The sequence below is a fragment of the Heterodontus francisci genome, chromosome 33, assembly GCF_036365525.1.
Source record: "Heterodontus francisci isolate sHetFra1 chromosome 33, sHetFra1.hap1, whole genome shotgun sequence".
Taxonomy (NCBI): Eukaryota; Metazoa; Chordata; class Chondrichthyes; order Heterodontiformes; family Heterodontidae; genus Heterodontus; species Heterodontus francisci.
The window spans coordinates 29,550,773-29,577,753 of NC_090403.1; the positions used below are offsets into that span (position 1 = coordinate 29,550,773).

General features: G+C 41.4%; 1 protein-coding gene across 2 annotated transcripts in view; it reads right to left on the reverse strand.

Moving 5' to 3' along the window:
* sumo1 (small ubiquitin like modifier 1) overlaps window positions 1–22,307 on the reverse strand; it is a 32,665-nt gene extending 10,358 nt beyond the window's left edge. For both annotated transcript variants that reach the window (XM_068013247.1, XM_068013246.1), the window contains exons 1-4: window positions 22,179–22,307; window positions 12,937–13,008; window positions 12,737–12,814; window positions 2,188–2,259 (exon numbers count right to left, since the gene is read on the reverse strand). In XM_068013247.1, the coding sequence (XP_067869348.1) occupies window positions 2,188–2,259; window positions 12,737–12,814; window positions 12,937–13,008; window positions 22,179–22,190 (234 nt within the window). In that variant the 5' untranslated portion in view covers window positions 22,191–22,307. The remainder of the gene's footprint in view (window positions 1–2,187; window positions 2,260–12,736; window positions 12,815–12,936; window positions 13,009–22,178) is intronic.
* Between the last annotated feature and the right edge of the window lie 4,674 nt (window positions 22,308–26,981).

Below are 26,981 nucleotides of genomic sequence, written 5' to 3' on the forward strand. Positions count from 1 at the left end.
CCCGCCCCCCCACCATGGAACCAGACACTTGGGGGATAACAAAATCCAGCCCAAAGAATGAAAGGACAACCGGTGTTGGATAATAAAATGGTGTTCTATACAAGAACTATTGTGCAGAAAGCAAAATATGCTGAAATGATTGGAATCACAGCAGTGCTGCAACCTATAAGTTAAGGGTTGACGTGCCGATAGAGATAATGTCAATCCAAGGAAGTTTCTGAAAGGCATATCACCATCAGTCAAAAAAGTAATATTGTAATTCAGAACTTATTTTTTTCGGTTCTTTGTAACCAGAGATTGAAAGAACAACTTTTTTTTTTAAGAAAAGGCGTAAAACCTTGTACACAGTATCTCAGTTTCTGCCAACACACTCCATTTTCAGTGCTCTTGCTAAAACAGTTTGTTAATAGAATGTCTCAAATTGACATACAACATTGACATTTACTGAAGTAAAGAGATATATAAATGGTCACGCTATATTATTACAAGCAAGCTCTTCTGATATTCGTGGAAACAGCTCTGGTGAAAGCCACTCTCAGCTGAATGCGATCCTTGAGGCATCAGAGATGGAAGAGAGAAACATTGAAATTCTACCTACAGTCATTGTTAACTTTACTGATGTTTGACTGAAACTGATGTAGTATTCTTGGAGATTGGGAGGAGTGGAAAATATCTATGGTTCTTTCAGAAAAGAGAAGAGGAGCTGCATGCCAAGGGAACTTTGAGTAACCAGCAAGGCAGTGAAGTGCAGATCTTGAAAGGAACAGGTTGTATTTTTCCAATGGTTATATTTAGGAGATGATTTTTAGAAGTGTTTTTGGAGGGAGGCAAGAATCATGATCGTGTTTACGTTTATAAACAACTATTTTATGACATGCAAGATTATAATATATTACAGTGTAATTGAAGAACACCTTTGCTGCATTTTGCAATTGTTACAATGATAAAAGTTAAAATATATGAGAGTATGGGTAAAAATTCAAAAAACATCAGAAGGAATCAATGTGGTTTACAGGGTGGCAGAAGCAGATTTAACAGTAACTTTCACAAGGGAACTGGATACATACTTGAAAAGAAAAAAATTGCAGGGCCATGAGGAAAGGTGGGGGGGGGGGGGGATTGTGACTAACTGGATAGCTCTTTTAAAAGGTGCGATGGCTGAATGGCCTCCTTCTGTGTTGCAAGATTCTATTCTATACAAATCGAGCTACAGAAAGCAAAGAATCACAGATCACTTTTAATCTCTACAAGAATTTCTTAATTCATGGTATTTCTGGAATTAGCTTAACTCATTGCCTCAGCAGGTTTAACCATTGACTGGCTGAGACATACAACCGTGAAGACTTGAGCTACAATTGCCAGTTTGTGTGGAGTTTGGTAACTACAGATAGGACAACAGTAAAGAGTCCCCTGGTCAAAGGAAGAAAAATTGGCTTGCTCCTGATCACTGTCCAGTGACTCTGCTGGAAATATATATATATGCATGTCAGGTGAAGATTGGGCCAGGCTTGCAAAGGTGACTAGAATATTAAACAGCTTGCTGACATGCACCAGCAGGCACGAGTAATGACTGATATCCACAGACCCATAAGACAGAGGAGAGGAATAGGGAAAATTCTGTAAGTAAAAATCTTCAGGGGTTGTGCTTCATAGTGGGTGAGAATACTGTTCTTGCACTTGTGCATTCAAATCTGGCTCAGAATAACAGGATGAAAAGTTCATCTGATTGCTGCGTGTCCAGGATGAACATAATTTTATGCAGGCTCAACATAGCTCCTGGAACTACAGTACAAAACTATACACAATACTGCACCAAATATCACTGTTCAGAGAAGCTTTAACGATAATGGTGTGGTAAGTGAACATTTCACACTGATCTGTCATCTATCTACATTTGGGGTTAAGAAACATTTTTGGCATAGAGTTGAGAAAGCGTTTGCTTCTGATTGCTATAACTGACCAGGAATGTTTGATGCTGATACTTGGTGCCTGACAAGGAAGAGGGTTCCAACCTCCAGCATCAAAATCTCTCACCAATACAAAATCACCACTTCTTAAAAAAATATTGCCGAAAAAGTGCTGCCACAAAGGGTTAAGTACATCTTCGGCAGCTCTGATACTCTTTTAGCAGCTACCCAATATTCTTGAGGTTCCTCAGTAAAATGTCAGAAAATAATGCTCCCATACCTCTTTAGGTGTTTGGTGATCTGTGATCCGTTGACCCTCAAATAAAAATCGAAGTGAATTTGGTGGAACACCCTGCATTGAGAGAGACAAAATATATAAAATTAAACAAAGTGCTTCATTTAGAAAATTATAATTTAATACAAGAAGTTTTTCTTGTACAACCGCAAGGATCTGTTTTGGGGCCACTTCTGTTTGTCATTTTTATAAATGACCTGGAAGAGGGTGTAGAAGGGTGGGTTAGTAAATTTGCGGATGACACTAAGGTCGGTGGAGTTGTGGATAGTGCCGAAGGATGTTGTAGGGTACAGAGATACATAGATAGGCTGCAGAGCTGGGCTGAGAGATGGCAAATGGAGTTTAATGCGGAAAAGTGCGAGGTGATTCACTTTGGAAAGAGTAACAGGAATGCAGAGTACTGGGCTAATGGGAAGATTCTTGGTAGTGTAGATGAACAGAGAGATCTTGGTGTCCAGGTGCATAAATCCCTGAAAGTTGCTACCCAGGTTAATAGGGCTGTTAAGAAGGCATATGGTGTGTTAGCTTTTATTAGTAGGGGGATTGCGTTTCGGAGCCACGAGGTCATGCTGCAGCTGTACAAAACTCTGGTGAGACCGCACCTGGAGTATTGCGTGCAGTTCTGGTCACCGCATTATAGGAAGGATGTGGAAGCTTTGGAAAGGGTGCAGAGGAGATTTACTAGGATGTTGCCTGGTATGGAGGGAAGGTCTTACGAGGAAAGGCTGAGGGACTTGAGGTTGTTTTCGTTGGAGAGAAGGAGGAGGAGAGGTGACTTAATAGAGACATATAAGATAATCAGTGGGTTAGATAGGGTGGATAGTGAGAGTCTTTTTCCTCGGATAGTGATGGCAAACACGAGGGGACATAGCTTTAAGTTGAGGGGTGATAGATATAGGACAGATGTTAGAGGTAGTTTCTTTACTCAGAGAGTAGTAGGGGCGTGGAACGCCCTGCCTGCAACAGTAGTAGACTCGCCAACTTTAAGGGCATTTAAGTGGTCATTGGATAGACATATGGATGAAAATGGAATAGTGTAGGTCAGATGGTTTCATAGGTCGGCGCAACATCGAGGACCGAAGGGCCTGTACTGCGCTGTAATGTTCTAATTCTAATTTGTCACTTGTTAAAAATGGTCTTTGCCATGATTCACCTAAAGCCAAATCTCCCTCACCAGGAAAATGAGAAAATTAGAGGTCAGTCATTCTATTTCTTCTCCCCTTGTAAATGGTCAGCTCAAAAGCTGCACTGGCAGAAATGTTTACTTTTTTGGGGGTTGTGAAAAAAAAAAATGGAGCTTTGTGGTGAATTTTCAAAAAAACACTGCTTTGTCTTGATAAATACAGCTGACCACTGTTTGGCACAAGAGTGTCCATTAAGCCTTTACTGCTTTAGGCCTGCTTAGGTGTACACAAAGGAGTGTCATGTACCATTTAATTCAATGTTCCCAATAAGTTGCCTACATCTCAACTTGCAGATGCCAACAACAGCAGAAGCAGTAAAAACAGCAACATGTTTATACAGTGCCTTTAATGTATTAAAGCACTCCAAGGCACTTCACAGGAGCATTATCAAATAAAACTTAACACTGAGCTACACAAAGAGATATTTGGACAGATGGTCAAAGAGGTAGGTTTTAAGGACAGTTTTCAAGGAGGAAAGAAAGTAGAGAGGCTGAGAGGTTTAGGGCCTCGGAAGCGAAGGCATGGCTGCCAAAGGTGGAGTGATTAAAATCGGGGATGCTCCAGAAGCCAGAATTGGAGGAGTGCAGCTATCTCAGAGGGTTGTAGGGCTGGAGAATGTTACAGAAATAGGGATGGCCAAAGTCATGGAGGGATTTGAAAACAGGGATGAGAATTTTTTTTTATAAAATCGAGGCATTGGTTAACTGGGAGCCCATGTAGGTCCACAAGCACAGGGATGATGGGTGAACGGGACTTTGTGCAAGTTAGGATGCGGGAAGCACAGTTTTGGATGAGTGTTTTCTCAGTCAAGTCTAGAGGTAACAAAGGCATGGATGAAGGTTTCAGCAGCAGATGAGCTGAGGCAGAGGAGGAGTCGGGCGATGATACAGGAGGAGGAAATAGGCAGTCTTGGCAATGACACGGTCATGAAAATCCCACATGCCAAACGGAAAATATTAATTTCACTGTGTGGAACTTGGCCTGAGACTTTTACTGGAAATTGTTACAAATAACTTTTTCAAAAGAACAGCTAGCAGCCAAGGTGGCCACGAACGTTTGCATGTGATAAAAAACAAAGGATTCGACTCAAGACAGATATGATTGACTCAGCCTAGCCAGAACAATGGATACTCTCTGATTCAATTACCAGAGAAAGCCTGGTCAATATGTGGTCGTCAAAAGCCATCAACACTCATCGACTTTGAAACAGCCAACCCCTCCCCCACTAAGTATGTCTGGGCAGCCCGAGGAGAGAACCTTGAATTTCAGAGGAAATTCCAGATGAAGCACATTAAAACACAAAGAGGTGGTCATGTCACATGACCGCCTGTGCAACTCTGGGAGATTGTGAATTGTGACTCAGAAGGCAGAAAGTAGCAAAATCATCAAGAGAACAGCTCTCCCTCGCTCTCCAGCAGCGATCCAGAGAAGCCTCAAGCTGCAGTTGGTAAAGCCTCAAACCTACAGCCCAGCACAGTCAGCAACTAGGGGACAAGGATCAAAGCCCCCTCTTTTGCTTTCTGGAACCGGAGAGGCTAGCCTGAACCATGCACGTGGCCCAGCGAGGACCTCAGGACTACAATTTCAACTAAAGACTCAGACTACTGAACTGTATTTCAGTTCCATTTATTAGAGACATCCCAACTCAGTTTTCTTCCCTCTGTAATCTATTAGTGTGTGTATGTGTGGGGCTCTTGTGCGAATGTGAGCGAGGATACGTGGTATATTTTAGTAATTTTAACTGGTTTAGAGTGATAAGGTTAATAAACTTGTATCTTTTTTGTTTAAACTCAAGAAAATCTGTCTGATTGGTTCATTTGCAATTATATTAGAGGAACAGGTGCAAGCACTCACTGAGGTGGTAAGTTCAATCACCGTTATAAAAGGATAAACCTTGTTGCGGTCAAACCAGAGAAGGGGCGAAATGGGAGCCTGAGACCCCTTCCTCACCTTGTCATAACAGAAATTTAGGGGCTCTAGTTTAGCATTGTACTCTCAGATAAACAAGAAATTGGAAGGGGAAACCACATTGATCCCAATCAAAAAAGAAAATTTCAATACAGGTTTTCTTGTGGGTTGTGTTGCTAAAATACTAACATATCCTCATCCGAGGCTAGTACCTTCTCAAGCCAGGGTGAAGTAACTTGGGATAAGTTCAAAGCACAATCTATGGAAGAGTTGAGAAATGTAGCCGGGCAGTGTGGGATCACTTTCCATGCAAAACCTAGGAACTCTGAAATCCTAAGACTTGTGGCCAGCCGGTTGAGTCAAAACATGGGTTCGAGTCAGACTCAGACAGGGTATTATTAGCGGAAATACAGTTGAAACAGAGGACACCTGTATTGGGGGAGGGAGGAGGAGACGGTGGCGGAGGAGGGAGGAAAGGGAGTTAAGGCGACTTGAATTAGCTAGGGGGTGACAGGGTAACCCCAGTGAAAGCATGGCCAGTATGGAAGGTAGACTTAACTCAGGACAGTGTGCTGAGCTCTTAAAGTTCTCCCAATTGATCCCAAAATTCAATGAGGGAGATGTGGAAGCATTTTTTGTCATATTTGAAAAGCTTGCAAGACAGTTGAAATGGCCGGCAGAGAGCTGGACACTACTGCTACAAAGCAAGCTAACAGGAAAAGCCCATGAGGTTTATTCACTGTTGCCCGATGAAAGTTCATTAAATTATGAATTGACTAAAAATGATATCCTTGGGGAATATGAGCTAGTACCGGAAGCATACTGCCAGAAATTCTGAACTCTCCAGGAATAGGCTGATCAAACTTACCTCGAGTTTGAAAGCAAGCAAGCAGCTGGCTTTTGACCAGTGGTTAAGGACCCTTAAAGTACAGCCCACATAGGAAAACCTCACAGATGTGATTCAAGGAATTTAAAAACTCTCTCCCCCTTTCTTTAAAAACCCATGTGGAGGAACAGAAAGTGCAAAGGCAAGGCAAGCCACAGTTCTGGCTGATGAGTTCGCTCTCATATACAAGTCCGTATCCCAAGGAAAAACCTTTCCTAGTCCCCCACCACAACCCCAAAAAGGAAAACAGATGAGAGGGTCATAGGAGTCCAAACAGTCCTCGGAGGGAGAGGAAAGCTGGGCACATAGGGGGCCCTCCTCAAGCCAAAAAAGATAGTGCTGAGAGCAGGAGTGAGACCCGGAGACCTGTGTGTTTCCACTGTAACAAGGCAGGTCACCTCAGAGCTGACTGCTAGAAACTACGGGCAAAGCCTGTACGGTTAATCAGGGCACACCCAACCAGTACAGGACATGGGACCCTGATGGAAAGCACAGCAGAGCGGGCTATGGCTTTAACTGCAACAGCAGTAAGACTCAAGAAAAATACTGCTGTGGGTGCAGAAAAATTTAAGATCATCCCTGAAGGTCATCAGGATTTTGTATCCAAAGGGAGAGTAACCCCATATCCTTTGAGTGGGGCAAGCAAGCCCATCGTCATACTCAGGGATACAGGGGCCACTAGAACCCTTTTGCTAGGAAAAGGCATGACCTTTCCCCCAGAGTGTGCAGGGAAATCAGAGGTTGGTAGTGAATGGTATCGAAGGGCAGTGTACGCCTGTGCCTTTATATCAGGTGCACTTGGAGCGCAACCTAGTTTCAGGACTGATGACCGTAGGGATTGTCCCTAGTTTGCCTGTGGACGGGTTGACCTGCTCCTAGGTAATGATCTGGTGGGCGTGAAGGTGGTAGCTTCCCCGGTAGTGGTGGAGACACCGAAGGAGGTCACAGAGATGGGGCAGTTGCAGGAGACGGTACCCTGCATTTCCCGATTGTGTAGTGACTCAGCCCCAGACCAAACCAGCTCCCTCAGAGGAGACCGAGTTGGCATTGCAGACAGATGACCCTGTTGTCTGATTGTCTGATACTTTCTTTGACAAATTTGAGGACCCAAGGAATGGGTTAATCCAATCTTCCCTAGTCGAGGCTCAGCAAGCCGACCCAGTATTAAAGAAGTTAGCAGAAGCTGCCCAAACTGAAATTGAAGCAGAGGGAGTCCCTGATTGCGGTTATGTAAAGAATGAGGTGCTGATGAGGAAATGGAATTCTGCTCACAGACCCGAGCACAAAGGGTGGACAGTGATTCACTGGTTAGTGGTGCCGCCATGGTACCATAAAGAAATATTAAGAATGGCCCACGAGCTTACAATGGCTGTTCATGTCAGTGTATGAAAAATCAAAGACTGCATAAGACAGCAGTTTGACTGGCCACAAAAATGTAGTGGAGTACTGTAAAACTTGCCACATGTACCAGGTTGAGGGGAAGCCCCAACCTGCCGTAAAATCTGCACCCCTAATTCCTGTACTGACTTTTGAGGAACCCTCCAGCAGAGGGCTGGTGAATGGTGAGGGACCCCTGCCTAGAACAAAATGGGACAGACAAGCACAGGTCTGGCAAAGAGTTAGGGAGGAAGGGGACAGAATGGACAGTGAGGACAGGTTAAAGGAGGATTCCCAAATGGAACCCTCGACTGCCCAGTCAGCCAACCCCGAAATGTTGGGAAAATTAGACCCACACCCTCCTACATAAATGCAGGCCAAGGAAGTACCCTAACAGGGCTGCTAGTAGCAGTTACAGAAATCTGCAGGGACAAAGTAAGTCCCCAAAAGGGCAGACCAACAGTGAGGGCGATGCCTCACCTAGTCGAAGTGAGAAGTTCTGTGGAATCTGGACAGATACCCGTGAGTAGGAGTGCCCCAGAGGACAAGGAAGATCAGTAAAGAGACCCTCCCCACAGTCAAGAGAAAAAGGGAAACAAAAATGCCCTGAAGTGAGCAGCACTTGTGCGACACTAAAGGGGAGGTCCAGGTGGATCTACCCACTGCAGAATCCAATGATTCTCAAGCTCAGAGCTAATCAGATCCCACAATATCACATCAGACTCCAAGAACAAAGGTGCAGAAAAAATCTCAAACACCTCACAGGGGCTTAAAACCAATTTATCACCATAGGGAGAGAACAGCTAGCAGCCAAGATGGCCACGAACATCTGCATGTGAAAAAAACAAAAGGATTAAACTCAGGACAGATATGATTGAGTCAGCCTAGCCAGAACAATGGATGCTCTCTGATTCAATCATCTGAGATAGCCTTGTCAATATATGGTCGTCAAAAGCCATCAACACCTATTGACTTTGAAAGAGCCAACCTCTCCCCCACCAAGTATGTCTGGGCAGCCTGAGGAGAGAACCTTGAATTTGAGGAAATTCCAGATGAACTGCATTAAAACACAAAGAGGTGGTCATGTCATGTGATCACTTGTGTAACTCTGGGAAATTGTGAATTGTGATTCAGAAGGCAGACAGTAACTGAAAGTCATCAATAGAACAGCTCTCCCTTTCTCTCTCCAGTAGAGATCCAGAGAAGCCTCAGGCTGCAGTTGGTAAAGCCTCAAACCTACAACCCAGCAGTCAGCAACTAGGAGAGAAGGATCAAAGCCCCCCCTTTTGCCTTCCGGAACCTGAGAAGCAAGCCTGAACCGTGCAAGTGGCCTAGCAAGGACCTCAGGAGTACAATTCCAAATAAAGACTCAGACTACTGAACTGTATTTCAATTCCATTTATTACAGACTCTACTCCAACCTCCCAACTTGTTTTTTTTCCCTTCTGTAATCTATTTTTGTGTGCGTGTGGCTCTTGTGTGAATGTGGGCGTGGATGCGTGGTGTATTTTAGTAATTTTAACCGGTTTACAGTAATAAGTTTAATAAAACTACATCTTTCTTATTTAAACTCAAGTAAACCTGTCTGATTGCAAATGAACCAATTATATTAGAGGAACAGGAGCAAGCACTCACTGAAGTAGTAAATTCAATCACTGTTAAAAAAGGATAAACCCTGTTGTGGTCAAACCAGAGAAAGGGCAAAAGGGGAGCCTGAGACCCCTTCCTTACCTGGTCGCAACAACACGGATATATAAATTGAAGCTCGCCTCTGCATTAAATATGACACCAAAAGTGAGCAAACATCTGGTTCAGCCTCAGTTTTCAGAGAAAGGAATGGAGTCAGTGGCGGGAACTGAAGACAGTGGCTTTGGTCTTGCCAATATTTAGTTGGAGGAAATTTCTAACTGTCATACAATTTAGAGAGTGGAGGGGTTGAAAGAGGTAGTGGTAAGTTAGAGCTGAGTGGCATCAGTGTACATGCAGAAACTGATGCTGTGTTTTTGTATAATGTTGCCATGTAGATGAGAAACAGACCACGGTTTTTTAATTTAGGATCTATCCATCAACGAGGCAAGACCTAGAGGAGCTCTTCCCAAACTGTACACCCACAGAAGTTCTAAATGGAAACTAGCAAATAAGAAATGTAAAAAGAACCAAGTTGCTGGAGCTTTGCTGCTGAACCCATGGGCTGCGTGTGGCACAGGCTTTAGTTTTGACAACGCTGATTCAGCATATTAAACAAATTCAACGTGGGAAGTCTTTTTTTTTAAAAAATCAATTGTAAGGATTGTGGCAAACCTTCAGTCCTTTGTTTCGATTTTTTTTCAAACCTTCTTTGTATACTCTCAAATTACTAATAATATCAATAGAAATGGCCGAGAGCGCTACTTGGTCAAACAACATAATGGCATCAAATTAACATACACAACCAATGCAATGAAACTAAAGCATCATGAATTAAATCGCCCGGTTCAAGACCAGCACCCAGTCAGCTTTCCTGATTATATTTTTAAATACATGTTTAAATACAAATATACAAAAATCAACAGAAACAGACACAAAAAACACAAGCAAGTTAAAGGTTTATCATAATCTATGCAACATTTTGATCTTTCAAAGGAATATATACTGATACTCACTCTTTTTTCCTCCCAATTTATGTATTTAACTGACAAAGTACCATGTGTTTATAAGCGTTTTTGATCTTACCCTTAAAATCCGGAGAGAAGAAAATCAGTGATTCCTGCTTCTTGAAAATATATGTTAATATTCATGCTTAAGATAGCAAATAAAGAAGAACTTTTCATACTATGATCCCATGTGATGCAGTCTGAAGCAAGGTATTAAGACACAGGTGAACCTTGGTTCAGTGATCGACCGCTCACCTTGGCTCAGTGATCGACCGCTCACCTCTGCGGGTTCAAGCTCTACTCCAGACATTTGACCACTTAATTCAGGCTGATACTTTAGTGCAGTACTGAGGGAGCGTTACACTGTTGGAGCTGCTGACCTTCAGATGAGATGTTAAACCTAGGCCCCAACTGTCCTCTCAGGTGGGCATAAATTTTCCGATGGCAGTCTTCATAGAACAGCAGAGAAGTTCTCCCAGTTTTCTAACCAATATTTTTCCTTCAACCAATATGACTAAAACATGTATCTCATTGCTGCTTGCAGGACCTTGCTGTGAGAAAATTCATTGTCACATTTCCCTACATTATGACAGTTCTTTGTTGGTTGAAAAGCACTTTGGGAAGTCTGGTTGTCATGAAAGGCGCTATAAAAACACAAGTCCTTTCCTTTATATCCTCTACATCCATATGTTAAAGAATTTTAGAATACTACTATGTATGATATTACTATACAATCATTTATTTCATAAAATCTTATTAAACTCCAGGTTCAGACAACAGCCAATGGAGAAAGATTCATATTTTTCGATGTGAAAGATAAGGCTAGGCTAAAATACTGAAAAAACATAGACTAAGTACATAAGTCAATGGAGACTCTCTAACGCAGGGCTCGCCAACATTGATCTTGAACTTGACCCTGGAGTAGCTCACATAATTCTCCTGATCACTCATGTCATCCTGTCAGCATTAATTCAGGCATGCACATCCTGACGTCATCACGTACTGACATCACAATGGGAAGAACGAGCGGTGGGGGATCTGGGGGTCTGTGCAGCCAGTGGCGAATGCCGAGGGAGCGAGCGGTGATGGTGGAGGGGTGGGGAGATGAGCGGTGAGGGAGCGGCGAGCAGGGTGGGGGCGCAGTAATGAATGCCAGGGGATCAAGCGAGCAGGGGCGGCTCAAGCGGCAAGGGTGTGGCTAGTGGCGGGGCCCAGCAGTGGACACCAAGGGTGCACTGAGCGGGGGTCGAAGCGGAGTGGCAAGCTGAGGGGCAAACAGCGAGCGAGCATTCGAGCGGCCAGCACCAAGTGGCTGGGGAGGGGGGGGGGGCGCGGGGGGACTGAGCGGCAAGCAAGGTGTGGTGAACAGGCTGGAATGGGGGGGGGGGAAAAAAGAGAAAAGTGATTATAGGGGGAAGAGCCTTTTGTGCCAAATTGAGCAGTGTCATCTTTATTATTGGCAGCTGGCTAAGACGTCACAGATGTTTCAGTCATTTGATTTGCACATGCGTGAGTAATGCGTCACTTAGCAGTGGCGTTTTCAGAAGTAACTCTCACTCAGGAAAAGGTTGGCGACCCTTGCTCTAACCCATGGGTTCACAGACTAATGCTTGGTGGAACTAGAAATAGGACATAAATTTAGGAGATTCCCAGGTGACTCAACTGGTAAATTATTTACCAATATGAAATTAAGCCATACAGGCTTGGAATAGGCCAGATTTGAACCCTGATTGATGATCTAAATTAAGGGCATCATAATTGGCCTCAGTGCCTCTCAGCTAGGGAAGGGGAAAATCAGCAAAGTTCCTACTCCTGAGACCGTACTAGAAGTTACGCTTGTATGGACACCAAGTGAGAGCAGAATCAATCAGACTTGCTGAGACAAGCCATTCTGTACCAGTTGTGAATTAATTGTCGGCATGCATTCACGGTGTACTTGCACATGGCTTTAAATAGCAGAAAGTATCTTTAGGGTTGTAGTTGCAACCTAAATTCAGAAACCATTTGAATCAAAGTGCCACATTCCCCAGTGTTTTAAATCTAATTTACTTGGTATTTAACACACTTTGCAGCAACTTCAGTAAAGTTTTACAGTAGGTGTGTGAAATTTCTGTATTGCATCCACTTCAATTCTGAAAAACACCTTGCATTACAATTATAGACACCGTCTTTCTGAACTAGAGTTATACCCGCAGAGAGCGCTTTGAGCTATAGAGGACTAAAAGGCTTGCACTAATGGCAATACTAGCAGCAGTTTGAGATAATTCTTTCTTTTTTCTTTTGGGCCTCCTTATCTCGAGAGACAATGGATACGCGCCTGGAGGTGGTCAGTGGAGGTGGTCCTGGAGGTGGTCAGTTTGAGATAATAAATTAAGAATATTATAGCAAGAGTATTGGCATAAGCATGGTTTCTCTATATTGGTACTGAACAAGAAAATAAAAATAAAGTGGTGAAAACATTGTTGAATATCCTTTTACAATTGCAATGTTGTTTTTCTCCTTGAAAGGAGGACAATAATAGGACTTCTTTCTCCCTGTGCTCTTACCTGTCGCTGACAGTAGGACTCCTTCAGCTTTCTTAGCTGTGTGGTCATTTTCACTTTAAAATGGATCTCGCTGTTATCCTTTAAAGAAAATGTATTTATTTTGTAGCCTTTAGTTTTGTTTAGTTCTAGTACAGTAAATTCAACAGCCTTAAGGAAAACTAAATAACACAAAGTTATTCGATCAATGATATGGTACTTACCTGGCCTATAACTTTTAACTTAATGTACTCCCCATCCTTCTTCTCTCCCGATTGGCTGGAAGGCTTTGCCTCCTGACCAAAACACAAGAGAGAAATTAGGTCAGAAAAATAAATTTGATTAAATCACTTCCGATAGAATGCTGTTGTCTAGATCAGGTGGATGCTCCCTGCAGTCTTGAAATATGATTTACGTTATAATAGAATGCCATCTTGTTGCTGTTTTCTTGATCAGAGCAATGCTAAGCTATTCTTATGCCAAACATAGCAGAAACATTAAAGGAATCACATCACAGAATGATTTCATACTTTATTTTGCAACCAATACTGTTTAGGAAATACAAGTCACAATATAGCACAATGGTATGTAACAGGAAATAGAGTCAAATATTTAGATGCAGCAGGCACTTGCTTCAAGTCCTTGTTTCAATCACAAAATGCTGTTTCGTAGCTCCAGCATATGTAAAATGTGATTTAATGTTATGCTTTGCCACTAATGTAGGCAAGTGTATATTTTTCAACTTGAATGGCATATCAACAATCCAAGCTCACACTGAACCAGTTGATTTGCTGCCCTAGAGGATCTTGCAAAGCTCACCTCCAGCCTGACATTGCTGCTTCAATCCAAGAAAAGTCAGGCTCCCACACAACGAGGACAAGAACTCCTGACCTTGTAATAGTTTCTCCCACCTGTAAAGCTTGGCATAAAGACCACTGTCAGATAAAACAACAAGGCCAGGTAGAAGGTGGAGCCAGGACCAGCAGTGAATAACACACAAAGGAAGTGCACCTTCTCTGTGAAGTTGAGAGGTGGAAGAGGGGCAATTTACGTGAAGCTGCCGTGGGAGAGAGAAAGGAGATAGGAGCACCTCTTAAAGTAACTGCTTAGTTACAATAACCCAAACGTAATTTATTTTTCGTATAATTTAAAAAAAAATCGGGCAATGATGAATTAGCAAAATGCTGTAAGATAAAAATACAGCATGATGCAGCAAAATTCAAAGTTTTACAGGGAACATATTCCTGGATCACTCCAGAAATGTGTACAGAGTGCAGCATTTGGAAGGAGTTTGTACTGTTCTAGATTTGCTAATGACAACCCTGAAAGACACAAAACAAAATTTCCATCTTACTACATAAGATGGAAATGGATATTCTAGTTAAACACATTCTGAGTAAGTGGTTCCTCACCAACCTAGCATGAATCATTTACTTAGCAATCATCTGAATGCTTCACCGCATCACTCAAAATGATTTCACTGATCATTAAATATCAATTTTTCAAGTCTCTATTTTAAAAATTGGAATTTCATTATTTATAATGTGGCAAAAGAATGTAGTCAGTTTGCTGTGTTATGCTTGACAAAGGATGAACTGTTAGATGGAAAACAGTACAGGCCCACTATTTCACAGCAAATGAATGACTGAACTATTGAGTGGTGCAAAAGTCCAAAAGCTCAAGCGCGGCACACAACAGGAAGCTGTGCTAGTCATGTCACGAATGGTTTATCTACCATAATATTCTGTTTGTATCACAGTTCCACCTTTAAATAGTTAAGGGTAATGCACAATCTGATGCTCACAATTAAAAGTAATGTTTTAGGTATCCATTCTTTGCAGACTTTGCATTCTTTGGAATGGGTCACAGTTTAAAATGGTGGTGATGTCCGTCACAATTCTTTCAAGCATTACTCGCTTACTGTGTCTTTGTGAAAGCCACTTTTTATTTTAAATTGTGGGGCAGGGAAAACACACACGCAAGGAAAAAAATAGGGATAATAACAGAGACCCAGCATATGCGCATGCTTGTAGCTGTATGCACAAGTACTGAATGAAGAATGAGATAACTGAAAGATTAGGAAGGAGAAACAGTAATTGTGGGGGAAGATGGCAAACCCAAGTGACAATCTGGCAGATTAAGAAAGAAAAAAAAACGGTTGAGATATAGATAAATACCACCGCTGGGCTCTGCACACTTATAAATGATGTTTAATCTGTTGCTTTTACTAGAAAACTAGTTTTACTTGAACTTCCACTACGTTCTACAACAGTTTCCAAAACTACATTGTCCAGAAGGGGCTGCTTGAAGAACATATTTTTTACAATTAACAAGCTATGAAATTATAACTAAAATAAAAATGTAATGTATATTTCAGTAAGAATAAAGGATGGTTCTGACTGAGAAACACATTAATACCCAGACAACTTCCCATGGTACCAACAGGAGCATTGTGGAACACACATAAAGGACTGCATTTTCTAAAGGGCTAACAAGTTGATTGGCTGTTTGTACCGCATGCTTTCAAAACCAATAGTGGAGGAATAAGTCTCTTCAAAGGCCTCACCCTTTTATGTACTTGCAGAATGTTGTTTTCCTATTTATTTCAAAAAGGTCAATGTTTTGGATATGACCCTATATCAGAACTTGCCCTGCTGTTTTTATTACACCCTGGTATTTGTTGATTCAACTTAGGCACCAGCATGATGAAAAGCAAGGCAAATGCAATTTTTCATTCAGCTTCAGCACCTTTAACTGTTCTATTTCAGAGCTGTTGCTGTAATTTTGAGAGTCACTGAACACATCAGAAGATAAACATAAACTCAATTGTATGGTGAAGAGATACATAGCTACAATCTAAAAGACTGCTATGGCTCAAATGTATTGAGGTGCATTAGGGTCTATTTTTCCCACTTGGTATTTGTTCCTTTGACAAAAGTAGAATTTGTTTTATATCCCTGGATTACAAACATACTACATTCATTAGTTCCTGAAAAATACATTATCTGAATGACATTTTAAAATTAATCAATATTAATATACACCAGATGATAAGTAGATGCTGAAGATGCATAATTAATAATCAAAACTAAGATTGGATCAAAATAGAAATTTGTTTCAGGTAGTTATGCTATATAATATACATATAGTTAGAACCAATGCATCTCTTTTCTGTTTCTCAATCTACACCACCATTCCATTTAAATGCATATTAGTCAATACCAATTGTTTTGCATTCATCTACAATGAACCGGTTTCCTTATATTCTGTAAGTGTATACTGATAGCTTAGAGAGAGACTATGGGGTTATACTTATCAATAGACATTTAACAGAAATACTACAAATTTCATGCCACTTTTCTTCTTCTTTCTTTTGGGCCTCCTTATCTCGAGAGACAATGGATACGCGCCTGGAGGTGGTCAGTGGAGTGACCTCTCCATGGCGCATGCCTGGGCAAATTTATGGAGGTTGAGAGTTGCCCAGTCGTCAAAACCCCCCTCTCGGCCTTTCTGGTGGGGTCCAAAGGAGTGCAGGACACGACGTTTGGCACCAGTATGGCTGCAGGAACTGCCGGAAACATGCCAAAGGTGACACATGACCGCCTACGGGGTTCCGCTCCGGATTTTCTGTTAGGGTTTACTCCCTTAGCCTTGGTCTCTCCCGAGACTCTTCCTCTGCTGCTCATATTTCAGAAACCAATTGCCACTAAAAGTAGGCCTATGATCCTGCTATTGGCAAAGGGAGCCAGATTCATTCATGGAGAGCTCTGGTTTAATGTGTCTGTTCTGTGTTGGTCTCAATACAAAAGTGGAGTCCACTTATCTACAAGAAACTCCTTCCTAGCCTGAACATAAAAGTGGGAGAGCAGTGAACAGACATTGCTCGCCTGAAGCTGCATGCAGTTTAAACACTATAATGAAAGTATCTTCAATCTGAAAAACTGTCATTCAAGATCAAGGAGTTAAGCGGTGAAGTGGCTCTGTTGGGTGTCTCTTTTGGACAAAGGAATAAACAAAGAATAAGATCCTTTTGGGAGAGCTTTGTTATTTTTTGATAAGGCCTTTGGAGTTGAGGGGGTAAAACTGGATCTTAGTTGTTATAATAGGAGTTCTGAAGAAGGGTCATTGACCTGAAACATTAACTCTGCTTCTCTCTCCACAAATGCTGACAGACCTGCTGAGAATTTCCAGCATTTCTTGTTTTTATTTCAGATTTCCAGCATCTGCAGTATTTTGCTTTTAATTTGGTTACGTATTATGAAAATTTGATAAAAGGAAACAAAATTAAATACATTTTAAAATATTGGCATACCACAAGTTTCTGAAACATTAACGCACTCCACCATCCACTATTCCCTTCCCAAGTGTCAGAGATTCAACTTGCTCTCAAATCTCTTCCATTGACACCTTTGTGCTAGTGACTAGAAATAGGCAACAGCAGCTCAGAGTGACTTCCCTTAGATGACTTTTTCCTGCATACATAACAATCTCAGTTGCATGAGAGTTCAAAAGTTAAGGGATGAACATCATTGACTGTTTATGTCCTGTCCAGGATTTAAAAACTTACCTAAATAAAGCTTCAATCATCATGTGATCATATGGGTTTTCCTAATACAGTAAACTTGTAACAAACACCACTTACAAAACGACAATGAAATGGAGATGAATAAATCTATATACAAATTGAGCAAAAAAAGGTATTTGCCATGATACAGCTGGATATAGTGGAAAACAATTGCTTATTTTAATAGCGTGTAATGACACTCGATACTCAAAAAGCTTTATTACAGAAAAGCATTTGTTCTCCGCTATGCTACGGAATGATGGGAAGCTTGTTCAGCCTGCATCCTTGGATGGCAAGCTGTCAATCTGAGCTGCGCCATTAAAAGGAGATGCCAAGCACAGCCATCTTCAAAGGGAGGGAAAAATGGAATTACATTTGGCCAATCTTGTGCACTTCTCAGCTACTTGAAAACTCCTTTCAGCTGTGGTATGTTGTGCAGCATGGAGTAAACTTGAAAGATGAAGGAAAATATATTAAATGGAGGAAATTATTCTGTTATTAAACAAAGCAACTTTGTTAAGGCCATAAGTATTCATTCTTAATTCTTATTATCTGCATAGCAGATTTTTGATTTTATTTTCTTTGTAGCAATATCTCTATGCTGATCAGAGAGGCAGAATGCCTTTGTTAAAGGTAAGTTATGTTTGATTAATTAAGTTGAATTTTTTTGAGGAAGCCACTAATAAGGGTGTGTCTATGGATGTCATCTATAGGGACTTCCAGAAGGCATTCAATAAAGTTCCACACAAAAGATTAATGGCAAAAATGCGAACACACAGAATTGAACGTAGCCTTTTGTCTGAAGTCAGAAATTGGTTGGGAGATAGGATACAGAGAGTGGGGACAAAGAGTATGCGCTCAGATTGGCAGGATGTGACAAATGGTGTTACCCAGAGATCTGTTCTGAGGTATCAACTTTTCACTATATTTATTAACGACCTGGATGAAAGAATAGGGTTATGTGTCCATGCTTGCAGATGACCGGGGGACAGTAACTAGTGGGGGTAGGAGCAGGAAGTTGCAAAGGGACATAATCAGAGTCAGTGAGTAGGCAAGGCTATGGCAGATACAAAGTTTAATATGGCAAGTATGAAGTCACTTTGGACACATGAAAGATCAATTGGAGTATTTTCTAAATGATGAGAAACTGGAAATTTGGACGAGTGAAAAGATTTGGGAGTGCAAGTTCGTGAATCATTTAAAAAGTGAGAAGACAGGTGATAAAAACAATCAAAAACACTAATGTAATGTTGACCTATCTCAAGGGGCTGGATTCTAAATGGGAGGAAGTGATGCTTCAGTTGTACAGAACCTTGGTCAGATCCCATCTTGAGTACTGTGTTCAGTTTTGGGCGATACATCTCAGGAAGGATATATTAGCCCAGATTCCCCAGAATAATACCAGGGCTTAGAGTGTTAAATTAAGAGGGCTGGTTGCATTCTCTTGGTTTTATTCTCTTGACTATAGTCAAATGAAGAATAACCCTAACCCTAATCTGACTGAGGTGTTTAAAATATTAAACAGATTCGATAGGGTGGACACAAACTCTTTCCTTTGGTGGCAGAATCAACAACAATGGGATATAAACTTAAAATTAGAGCTCGGCCGTTTAGGAGAGAAATCAGGAAGCACTTTTTCCACACAAAGGGTAGTAGAAATCTGAATGCTCTCCTCCAAAAGGCTGTGGATACTGGGTAACTTTCAAAATGGAGATTAATAAATTTGTGTTAGGTAAGAGTGTCGAGGGATATGGAACTAAGACAAGTAAAAGTTGAGGTTCAGTCATCTAAGATCTAACTGAATGGTGGAGCAGGCTCGAGCAGCTGAACGGCGTACTCCTATTCCTATCTCACAAAGGGCTTGTACAATTGTTCTGAGACTAAATTCCAAGAAAAAAAAAGTTTGCAAGCATCCAGCCTTATTCTTTTGGTTAAACTACCTTTTTATTGAAGTTTTCCAATAAAGGTTCAAGCTAAAGTAACACAAATGTTACACTTCGAAGAATTCGCCTGCTAATTTTATATAACAGTTCCTATGTATTATAGCCCTGATGCTTACCAGATAATAGGACAAATTCAGCAAGGCTGTGCAGCTAGTGCAGTGACATTCAGGACAGTGGCACAGGTCAGAAAATAAGTCCTGTAGTATTTAGCTCTAACTCCGACTCAGGCTCACATCACAGCAAGTGAACTCATCAAAATTTGCTTAATATCACGATCCAAAAGGAAATTTGTCTGTTATTAGTGTTGATTCATCAATCCAATCTCCAAGGTCCTGTGACCCAGGGCCCTCTGATCCTACAGCTAATATCAATGACAATATATTTTCTCTCTTCCACCCCAACAAAAATAAAACATTTCCTGGATTAGATAGAAGGAAAGAAACCACCAAGGCTCTGCTCCTAATCACAACCAGTAACCACTGCTAAGGGTATGTGTGAAAACATGTACATACATACACACATTAGGAGATCTCCCGTGGTGTGTCAAACAGTATGGTGGAACTACAGGGTCACCTAATTTGCAGCTATGGTGTCACCTAGGCCTCTTTATAGAGAAATCACATTTCAGATATAGGCATTACATCTATAAAGGTGTTTAAAATCTTACATTTGTGCATATGGCATGTCAGATTTTACCTTTATAAATTCCTACATTCGCATTTCTGCCAGAAACTGCCTACATAAAATTGTCATGCTGTAACTGCTCAAAGGTGGCTCTATAGCACTCACATTTTGCCTTTCCCAGCTCTCCAGCCTATGCTCCAATCAATTTTACTTCTGCTTCCCAAACTGCTATAATTTTGCAACTTAACTAGAATATAAAATCAAAATACCAAATAAAAATAAAAGCAGAATTTATGATATACATATACATTTAATGTCAAGACTGGTCTTATTGGATTGCCAGACTCACTGTGGAGCTACAGAATGGCTCTTTCGAACCTAACCCAAATCAGCAATCTTTCTTTTCCTGAATGCTGTCTGAAAGGCCACACCCTGCTGAAACTGACATTTCCCCAATTTTATCTCTTCCATTTAGCCCTCAAGACCAAAAAAAACCAAACTACACAATCTTGAAACAACTCACTGATGTAGATGATTTCAGATGTATCTATCTTTAAGTCTGGAGACCAAAATAGTATGCGTCACCACTGGATGAGAAATTGCTTTAAATTCAAAGAATTAAATGGGTCAACTCTTGTTAAATAAATTGTGTGGCAAGAGAGTAAGGTACTCCATATTGAAAGTATTCTATCATTCCTACCTTTATCTTCTATAAGGCTTTGTAGACCCACAATTTTAGTGAAAAGTTGCGAGAATGTTTGTTTTTCCATAATTAACCATCCAAGAATGAAAAATTATCAGCAATTAGTCATTTTACACTTGTGTACTCAATTTTAATATTTAGTTCTAGAGAAAAACAAGCATTCTTCATTTTTTAAATTGAAGAGGAATTTCTGATCCTAAATAGCTTAGCTGATCAACATGGCTTGTTTCAACAAAAACAGTTATGGGCATTTTCAAATACCAGAAATCTTAAAACATTTGGAACCTCAGAAACAACACTTTGGGAGAGTTCCACATTATCTTAATCAATCTTTTGAGATGAGTAATGAGCCTGTTGTGAAGTCAACTAGTACAACGTGGATCTGGTAGAGTATATGCACTTAGTTTGTTCACACTATTGTTGTGATTAAACAAACAAAAGAATGGACTTATAATTCTGTATTTGATTTGTTAGGCAGAACATTGTGCACATTGAGTTAAAGCTCAGTGCACTCATTTCTAATGCTGTACTGCTCAGTTCAACCCTTGTACATTAATAGTGCACTGTAAATTATATAGAGTAGGATAAACTTTGTTGGTGACAGAGACTCAGCATTTTGTCTAGCATCCCAAACAGGTAAAAAAAAAGACTGCAAACATGGTCTGTGCAGTCACAGATAATACAGAATTATGCTTGAGGTATTTGTTGAAAAACAAAAATTCAGATTGAAGCAGCAATTCATTTAACAGTAAGCAGACATAGTACTCAGTGTAGGCACCTCATACTTTTATCATTTCTCTGTCTCCTAGTCTAGCTAGGAACCTATTCAATTTTGCTCTCTAGTTTTAGGAAATAATTTTCATTAATTGATGGCTGGCACAGACACAATGGGCCGAAAGGCCTGTTTCTGTGCTGTATAATTCTATAATTAATCTCAAAGTCCTTGAGCATGAGTTGACAGATCTGACTGTGAGAAATACAACATAAATGAACATAATGCATCTCATTAAAAATGAGAGCAAAATTCTGCAGATGCTGCAAATGTGAAATATAAACAGAAAGTACTGGAAATACAGCAGGCCTGGCAGCATCTGTGGAGAGATCAACAGAGTTAATGTTTCAGGTCGGTGACTCAGATCAGAACTGATCAAAAATGAGTCTTTGGTAATTGCTCCCTTTCCTAAATCGGATACAATAATTGACTCTGCAATTCATAACTAGCCCATTTTGTAGTGAAAAACTCCACCAAAAGATTCAATACGAAATATAATATATACACACACATATAAATCATACACCCAAGGTTAGGCAAACAATGCCAATCAAAACTGAGCTGCAATCCAGCTTTGCTCCTCTATTTCACTGCTCAGTCCTTAAACAGCATTCAAAACCCCCTTAAAGTTGCACTTTCACTATAAAAAATACATTATACAACCAATTTCGACCAAAACGGAGCTGCAGGGCGCGTCCCCGATCTATTAGGCGCGCACCCAAATCTCACTCAGCTTCCTTCCCTTCCGCCTCCATTTGAACCCCGTGTTTAGATGCAATGGTCCCATCGTTGCTCTCAGCGACCGATACACAACACAACCGATCGACCCGACATTTGTTTAAAAAATTGAAAGCACCCACCTGATCGGACATCTTAACGCCGGACAGATGTAATTAAAGAATCCAATCACCAATAAATATCAACACTCTCACCAGCCACTTCTGCGCACCAACCAAGCACAACACGTCCTGTGCGTTATGGCGCATCCCAGCGTCTATGCATGATGCTGCTATTCAGCGCATTCTGGGAGATGTCGTTTTTCCATGCTCCATTTCCCACGCAGTTTTCACCACAGCGCCGCCTGTTCCAGGATGGCTGACTAGTTCTGGGTGCGCTTTAATCCACTATCAATAGATGCAACAAAAAAGAAACAACACTTCACAAGGAACTCTGGGAGTAAGCTTTATTATTTTAAATGCTGCCCTGAAAGGCCCAGACTGGTTCCGGTCTAATCACACGTTTTTCTAAATGTATTTTTTTCGTGTGGTCTTGGTACACAAGTATTAATTTGTAAGACCTTCAGTTTACATTTGTGGTATGCAGGAGAGCTAGACGGTTTGATAGAATTGTGACGTGTAAAAAGTTAGAACTGGGAGTGATAGCCAGTTTTATACTCGAAAATGCTGGAGGCACTCGGTAGGTCAGGCAATAACTGAAGAGAGAAACGGAATTAACGTTTCAGGTGGATGATGTTAGAAATGAACAACTTTTAAACAAGTATAGAGCCAAAGAGATGTGGGGAAAGAACAAAAGGGAGAGATCTAATCGGGTGTTGAGTAGGAGGAGATGTGGTAATCTCATACAGCAGGAGACAAACTCTTAAAAAATCAACAAGTTTGTTATAAAAATCATGAGTTGCTATTTTTCCAGACAAAAACCAAATTAGATTGGCAGTTGGTCTATAAACCTCATTATTGGCGTATTTAATCTCGTACGGGTCAGAGCTCTTTATACTGTATTACAGCATCTGAAAATGTTTTACAAGCTTTAAAAAAAAATCCTGCCAGTTCATAGTTGTGCATTTTGTCTCAACAAACAAAGGATTATGCTGACCAGCCTTGTAGAGTTGGTGAATGAGGCAGGTTTCGAGGGGTTATTTTGATTAACAGGTGTGTACGAAAAAACTTCCGAAAACTGGGCAGTGTGTTTACGTCAAGGCCTATCGGTCCTTCTGCGCACGCGCACTCAATCAGCCATGAATCACTAGTTTTAGAGATACAGCACTGAAACAGGCCCTTCGGCCCACCGAGTCTGTGCCGACCATCAACCACCCATTTATACTAATCCTACACTAATCCCATATTCCTACCACATCCCCACCTGTCCCTATATTTCCCTACCACCTACCTATACTAGGGGCAATTTATAATGGCCAATTTACCTACCGACCTGCAAGTCTTTTGGCATGTGGGAGGAAACCGGAGCACCCGGAGAAAACCCACGCAGACACAGGGAGAACTTGCAAACTCCACACAGGCAGTACCCAGAATTGAACCCAGGTCGCTGGAGCTGTGAGGCTGCGGTGCTAACCACTGCGCCGCCCTAGTGTGCTTAAAGAAGCAATCAATCCACAATTGGCTCATGTGTAGCACTACAGCTTGTAACAAGCTTACCAACTCTTCTAGTAGTCATCATGAATTACTATTGAGGTTCACATGCAACTACTATAAGCTCACAAAATACTACTGTGATTAATGCAGCAATTTAAGCACAAAAAGACTGATTTCCAGCAGCAATTATACAAATTACTATTAAGGTTAATGATTAAAGCAGCAATCAACAATATTTCAAATTACTATTGAAGTTAACTACTAAGCACAGGCAAAGGTACCAGGTTCCAAGCAGCAGCTTCAGGTTCCAGGCTTAGCAAAGTTGCATGCTTCAGCAGGCCCCACTTCTGGTTCCCTCCATAGGCAGCTCTTGGAGTCTGGGTGCATGCATGGGCTCTAGTGACTTCTTCATCAATAAGATTGAGACCACCCAATCAGCTGCCTCTGCCATTTTTCTACCTTCCTCTTGCCCATTGGGCCAAACATCCTCTAAGATTCCCCCTTGGCCTATCCTTGAACTTGCATCTTTCTCTTCTATCTCTTCTCAAGCCCTCTCTGAGCTCATCTTGTCCACGAGACCTACCTCCTGTTCCCTCGACCCTATTACCACTAAACTGTTGACCACCCAACTTCCCTTCTTGGCACCCAGGTTAGATATTAACAGTTCACTCTCCTCAGGTACTGTCCCCTTTTCATTCAAATCTACAGTCATCACCCCTTTCAAAAGACCAACCCTTGACACCTCCATCCTCGCAAACTAGCACCCCATCTCCAATCTCTCTTTCCTCTCCAAAGTCCTTAAATTTGTTGGTGCCTCCCAAATATGTGCTCATCGTTCCTGGAACTCCATGTATGAATCCACCATTCAGGTTTCCACCCTGCCATAGTGCTACTTATCAGTCACAAATTACATCCTACGTAACTGTGACAAAGGTGAATTATTGCTCCTCATCCTTCACAGCTTATCTGCAGCCTTTAGCAAGTTGGCCACGCCATCCTCCTCCAACCCCCCTCCATCATCGTCCACTTGGGTGAGACTGCGGTCATCTGGTTCCATCCTTATCTGTCTAATCATAGCTAGAATATCAACTGCAATGGTTTCCGGCTCCTGCACATTAGTTCTTGCATTCCCTCAAGTATCTATCCTTGGCCCCCTTCTATTTCCCATCTACCTGCGGCTCCTTGGTGGCATCATCCAAAAATACCACATCAGTTTCCACATGTACACTGACGCCATCCAACTCCACATCACCACTACTTCTCTTGATTCCCTCCGCTGCCTCTAAATTGTCAGAGTTTGTCTGACATTCACTACTGGATAAGCAGAAATTTCTGCCAACTAAATATTGGGAAGCTCAGGGCCATTATCTTTGGTATCCACAAAAAACTCCTTTCTCTGACCAATGTTTCCATCCCTCTCCCTGGCAACTGTATGAGGCTGAACCAGTGTGTTTGCAAACTGACCCTGAGATGAGCTGCTGACCACATATCCATGTCATCACTAAGACCATCCATTTCAGCCTCTGTAACATCACACAACTCCACCCCTGCCTCAGTTCATCTGCTGCTGAAACCCTCATCCATGCCTTTGTTACCTCTGGACTTGACTATTCCAATGCATTTCTGGCTGGCCTCCCATGTTCTACTCTCCATAAACATAAACTCATCCAAAACCTTGCTGTTCATGGCCTAATTCACACCAAGTCCCTTTCACCCATCACCCGTGCTCGCTGGCCTACACTGGCTCCCGTTAAGCAAAGCCTTGGTTTTAAAATTCTCATCCTTGCTTTTAAATCCCTCCATGGTCTCATCCCTCCCGACTTCTGTAATCTCCTGCAGCCCCCAACCCTCTGATATATCTGCACTCTTCTAATTCCGACTTCTTCAGGGTCTCGATTTTATATGGTCCACCACCAATGACTGTGAATTCAGCTGCCAAGGCTCTAAGCTCTAGAATTCCCTCCCGAAACCTTTCTGTGTCTCTACCTCTTCCTTTAAGATGCTCCTTGAAACCTGCCTCTTTCACCAAGCTTTTGGTCATCATGATGCAATGAAATGCAGGTCAATCAGTTGAGGCATTTTGAAGTGGCAAATTAAAACTTGGGGCCTTTCAGTCCTTATGCCAAAATCCATTTTAAATCACCTGTCATTTGCCTGTGATTATAATATTCAGGAGCATATCATGCACTGACATCACCTGTGGCGGTGTGTGGGCAGACTGCATCTACCCCACTTTTACACCCCACTGGTTTCTTACTGTAACCTCAGGAATTCTGATCTCTTTGTATAATGTATAAGACAAGACCAAGCAGAAATAAAAAGCCTTAATCCGAGCTAGTTCCAGTACACTGTTGCAAGGTGCCCCAGCAACATTCCTGCTGGGGTGGGTGCCTGCCAAAAATACATGGATCTCAGGATTTTGGATTCAGTTAGCATTAGGCCCACTCAGTTAGAGAGGTCGCGCCGTGCTCTACTTCCAGCAGCACAGGGAATAGTTTTGGGGCTTTTATTTCTAACGCAACTGAGTGTAAAAGGATAATGGTAGCCAAAAACAGTGTAAAGAAATTGTCTGTGCAATTTTGTGATGCCAGTTAATTCATGAATAGTAGTTTTGAAAGAGGATTAAGGCTTTTTGTTTCTGCTTGGTCTTGTCTTATACATTATGCATACAAAGAGATCAGAATTCCTGAGGTTACACTGAGAAACCAGTGAGATGGAAAAGTGGGGTAGATGCAGTCTGCCCACACACTGTCACAGGTGATGGCACTGCACGATATGCCCTGAATATTATAATCACAGGCAAAGGACAAGTGATTTACAATGGATTTCCAATCATTTCCACCTTAGCAATACTGGGCACCTGTCTCAGGCATCCAATATTATTTGGGCCACTGCTGGATGGCAAGGGAATTTAAATTTTAAAATCCAATTTCGAAGTGATCAATTGCATTATGGAAACCAGATGTTCCCCGATTCCCCACGTTCACTGTAATGACCTCAGTGAGATTGTTAACATGAAAAATACGATATGAACCCCCAGTTCAATTTAAAGAATTACACATTTCACATTTTAAGACTTCTATTATAACAGCTAAACTTAAACAAATTCCCATTAACTAAATAGTATTTTGCAAGTAGCTGATACCCCAGATTACAAAGAAAGGTATTTTCTTTACTTATTAAAGAAATTGAAAATCTTCCAACACACTTATATGTTACACAGTCCTTTCTGATGATGAAATTCTTTGCAGTTATAAGTCTTCAACTCCTCCCAGCAGCTATAGGTTGAATCTCCCAGAACTTTAAAAAAAATTCAGTGTCCTCTTCGCTCAC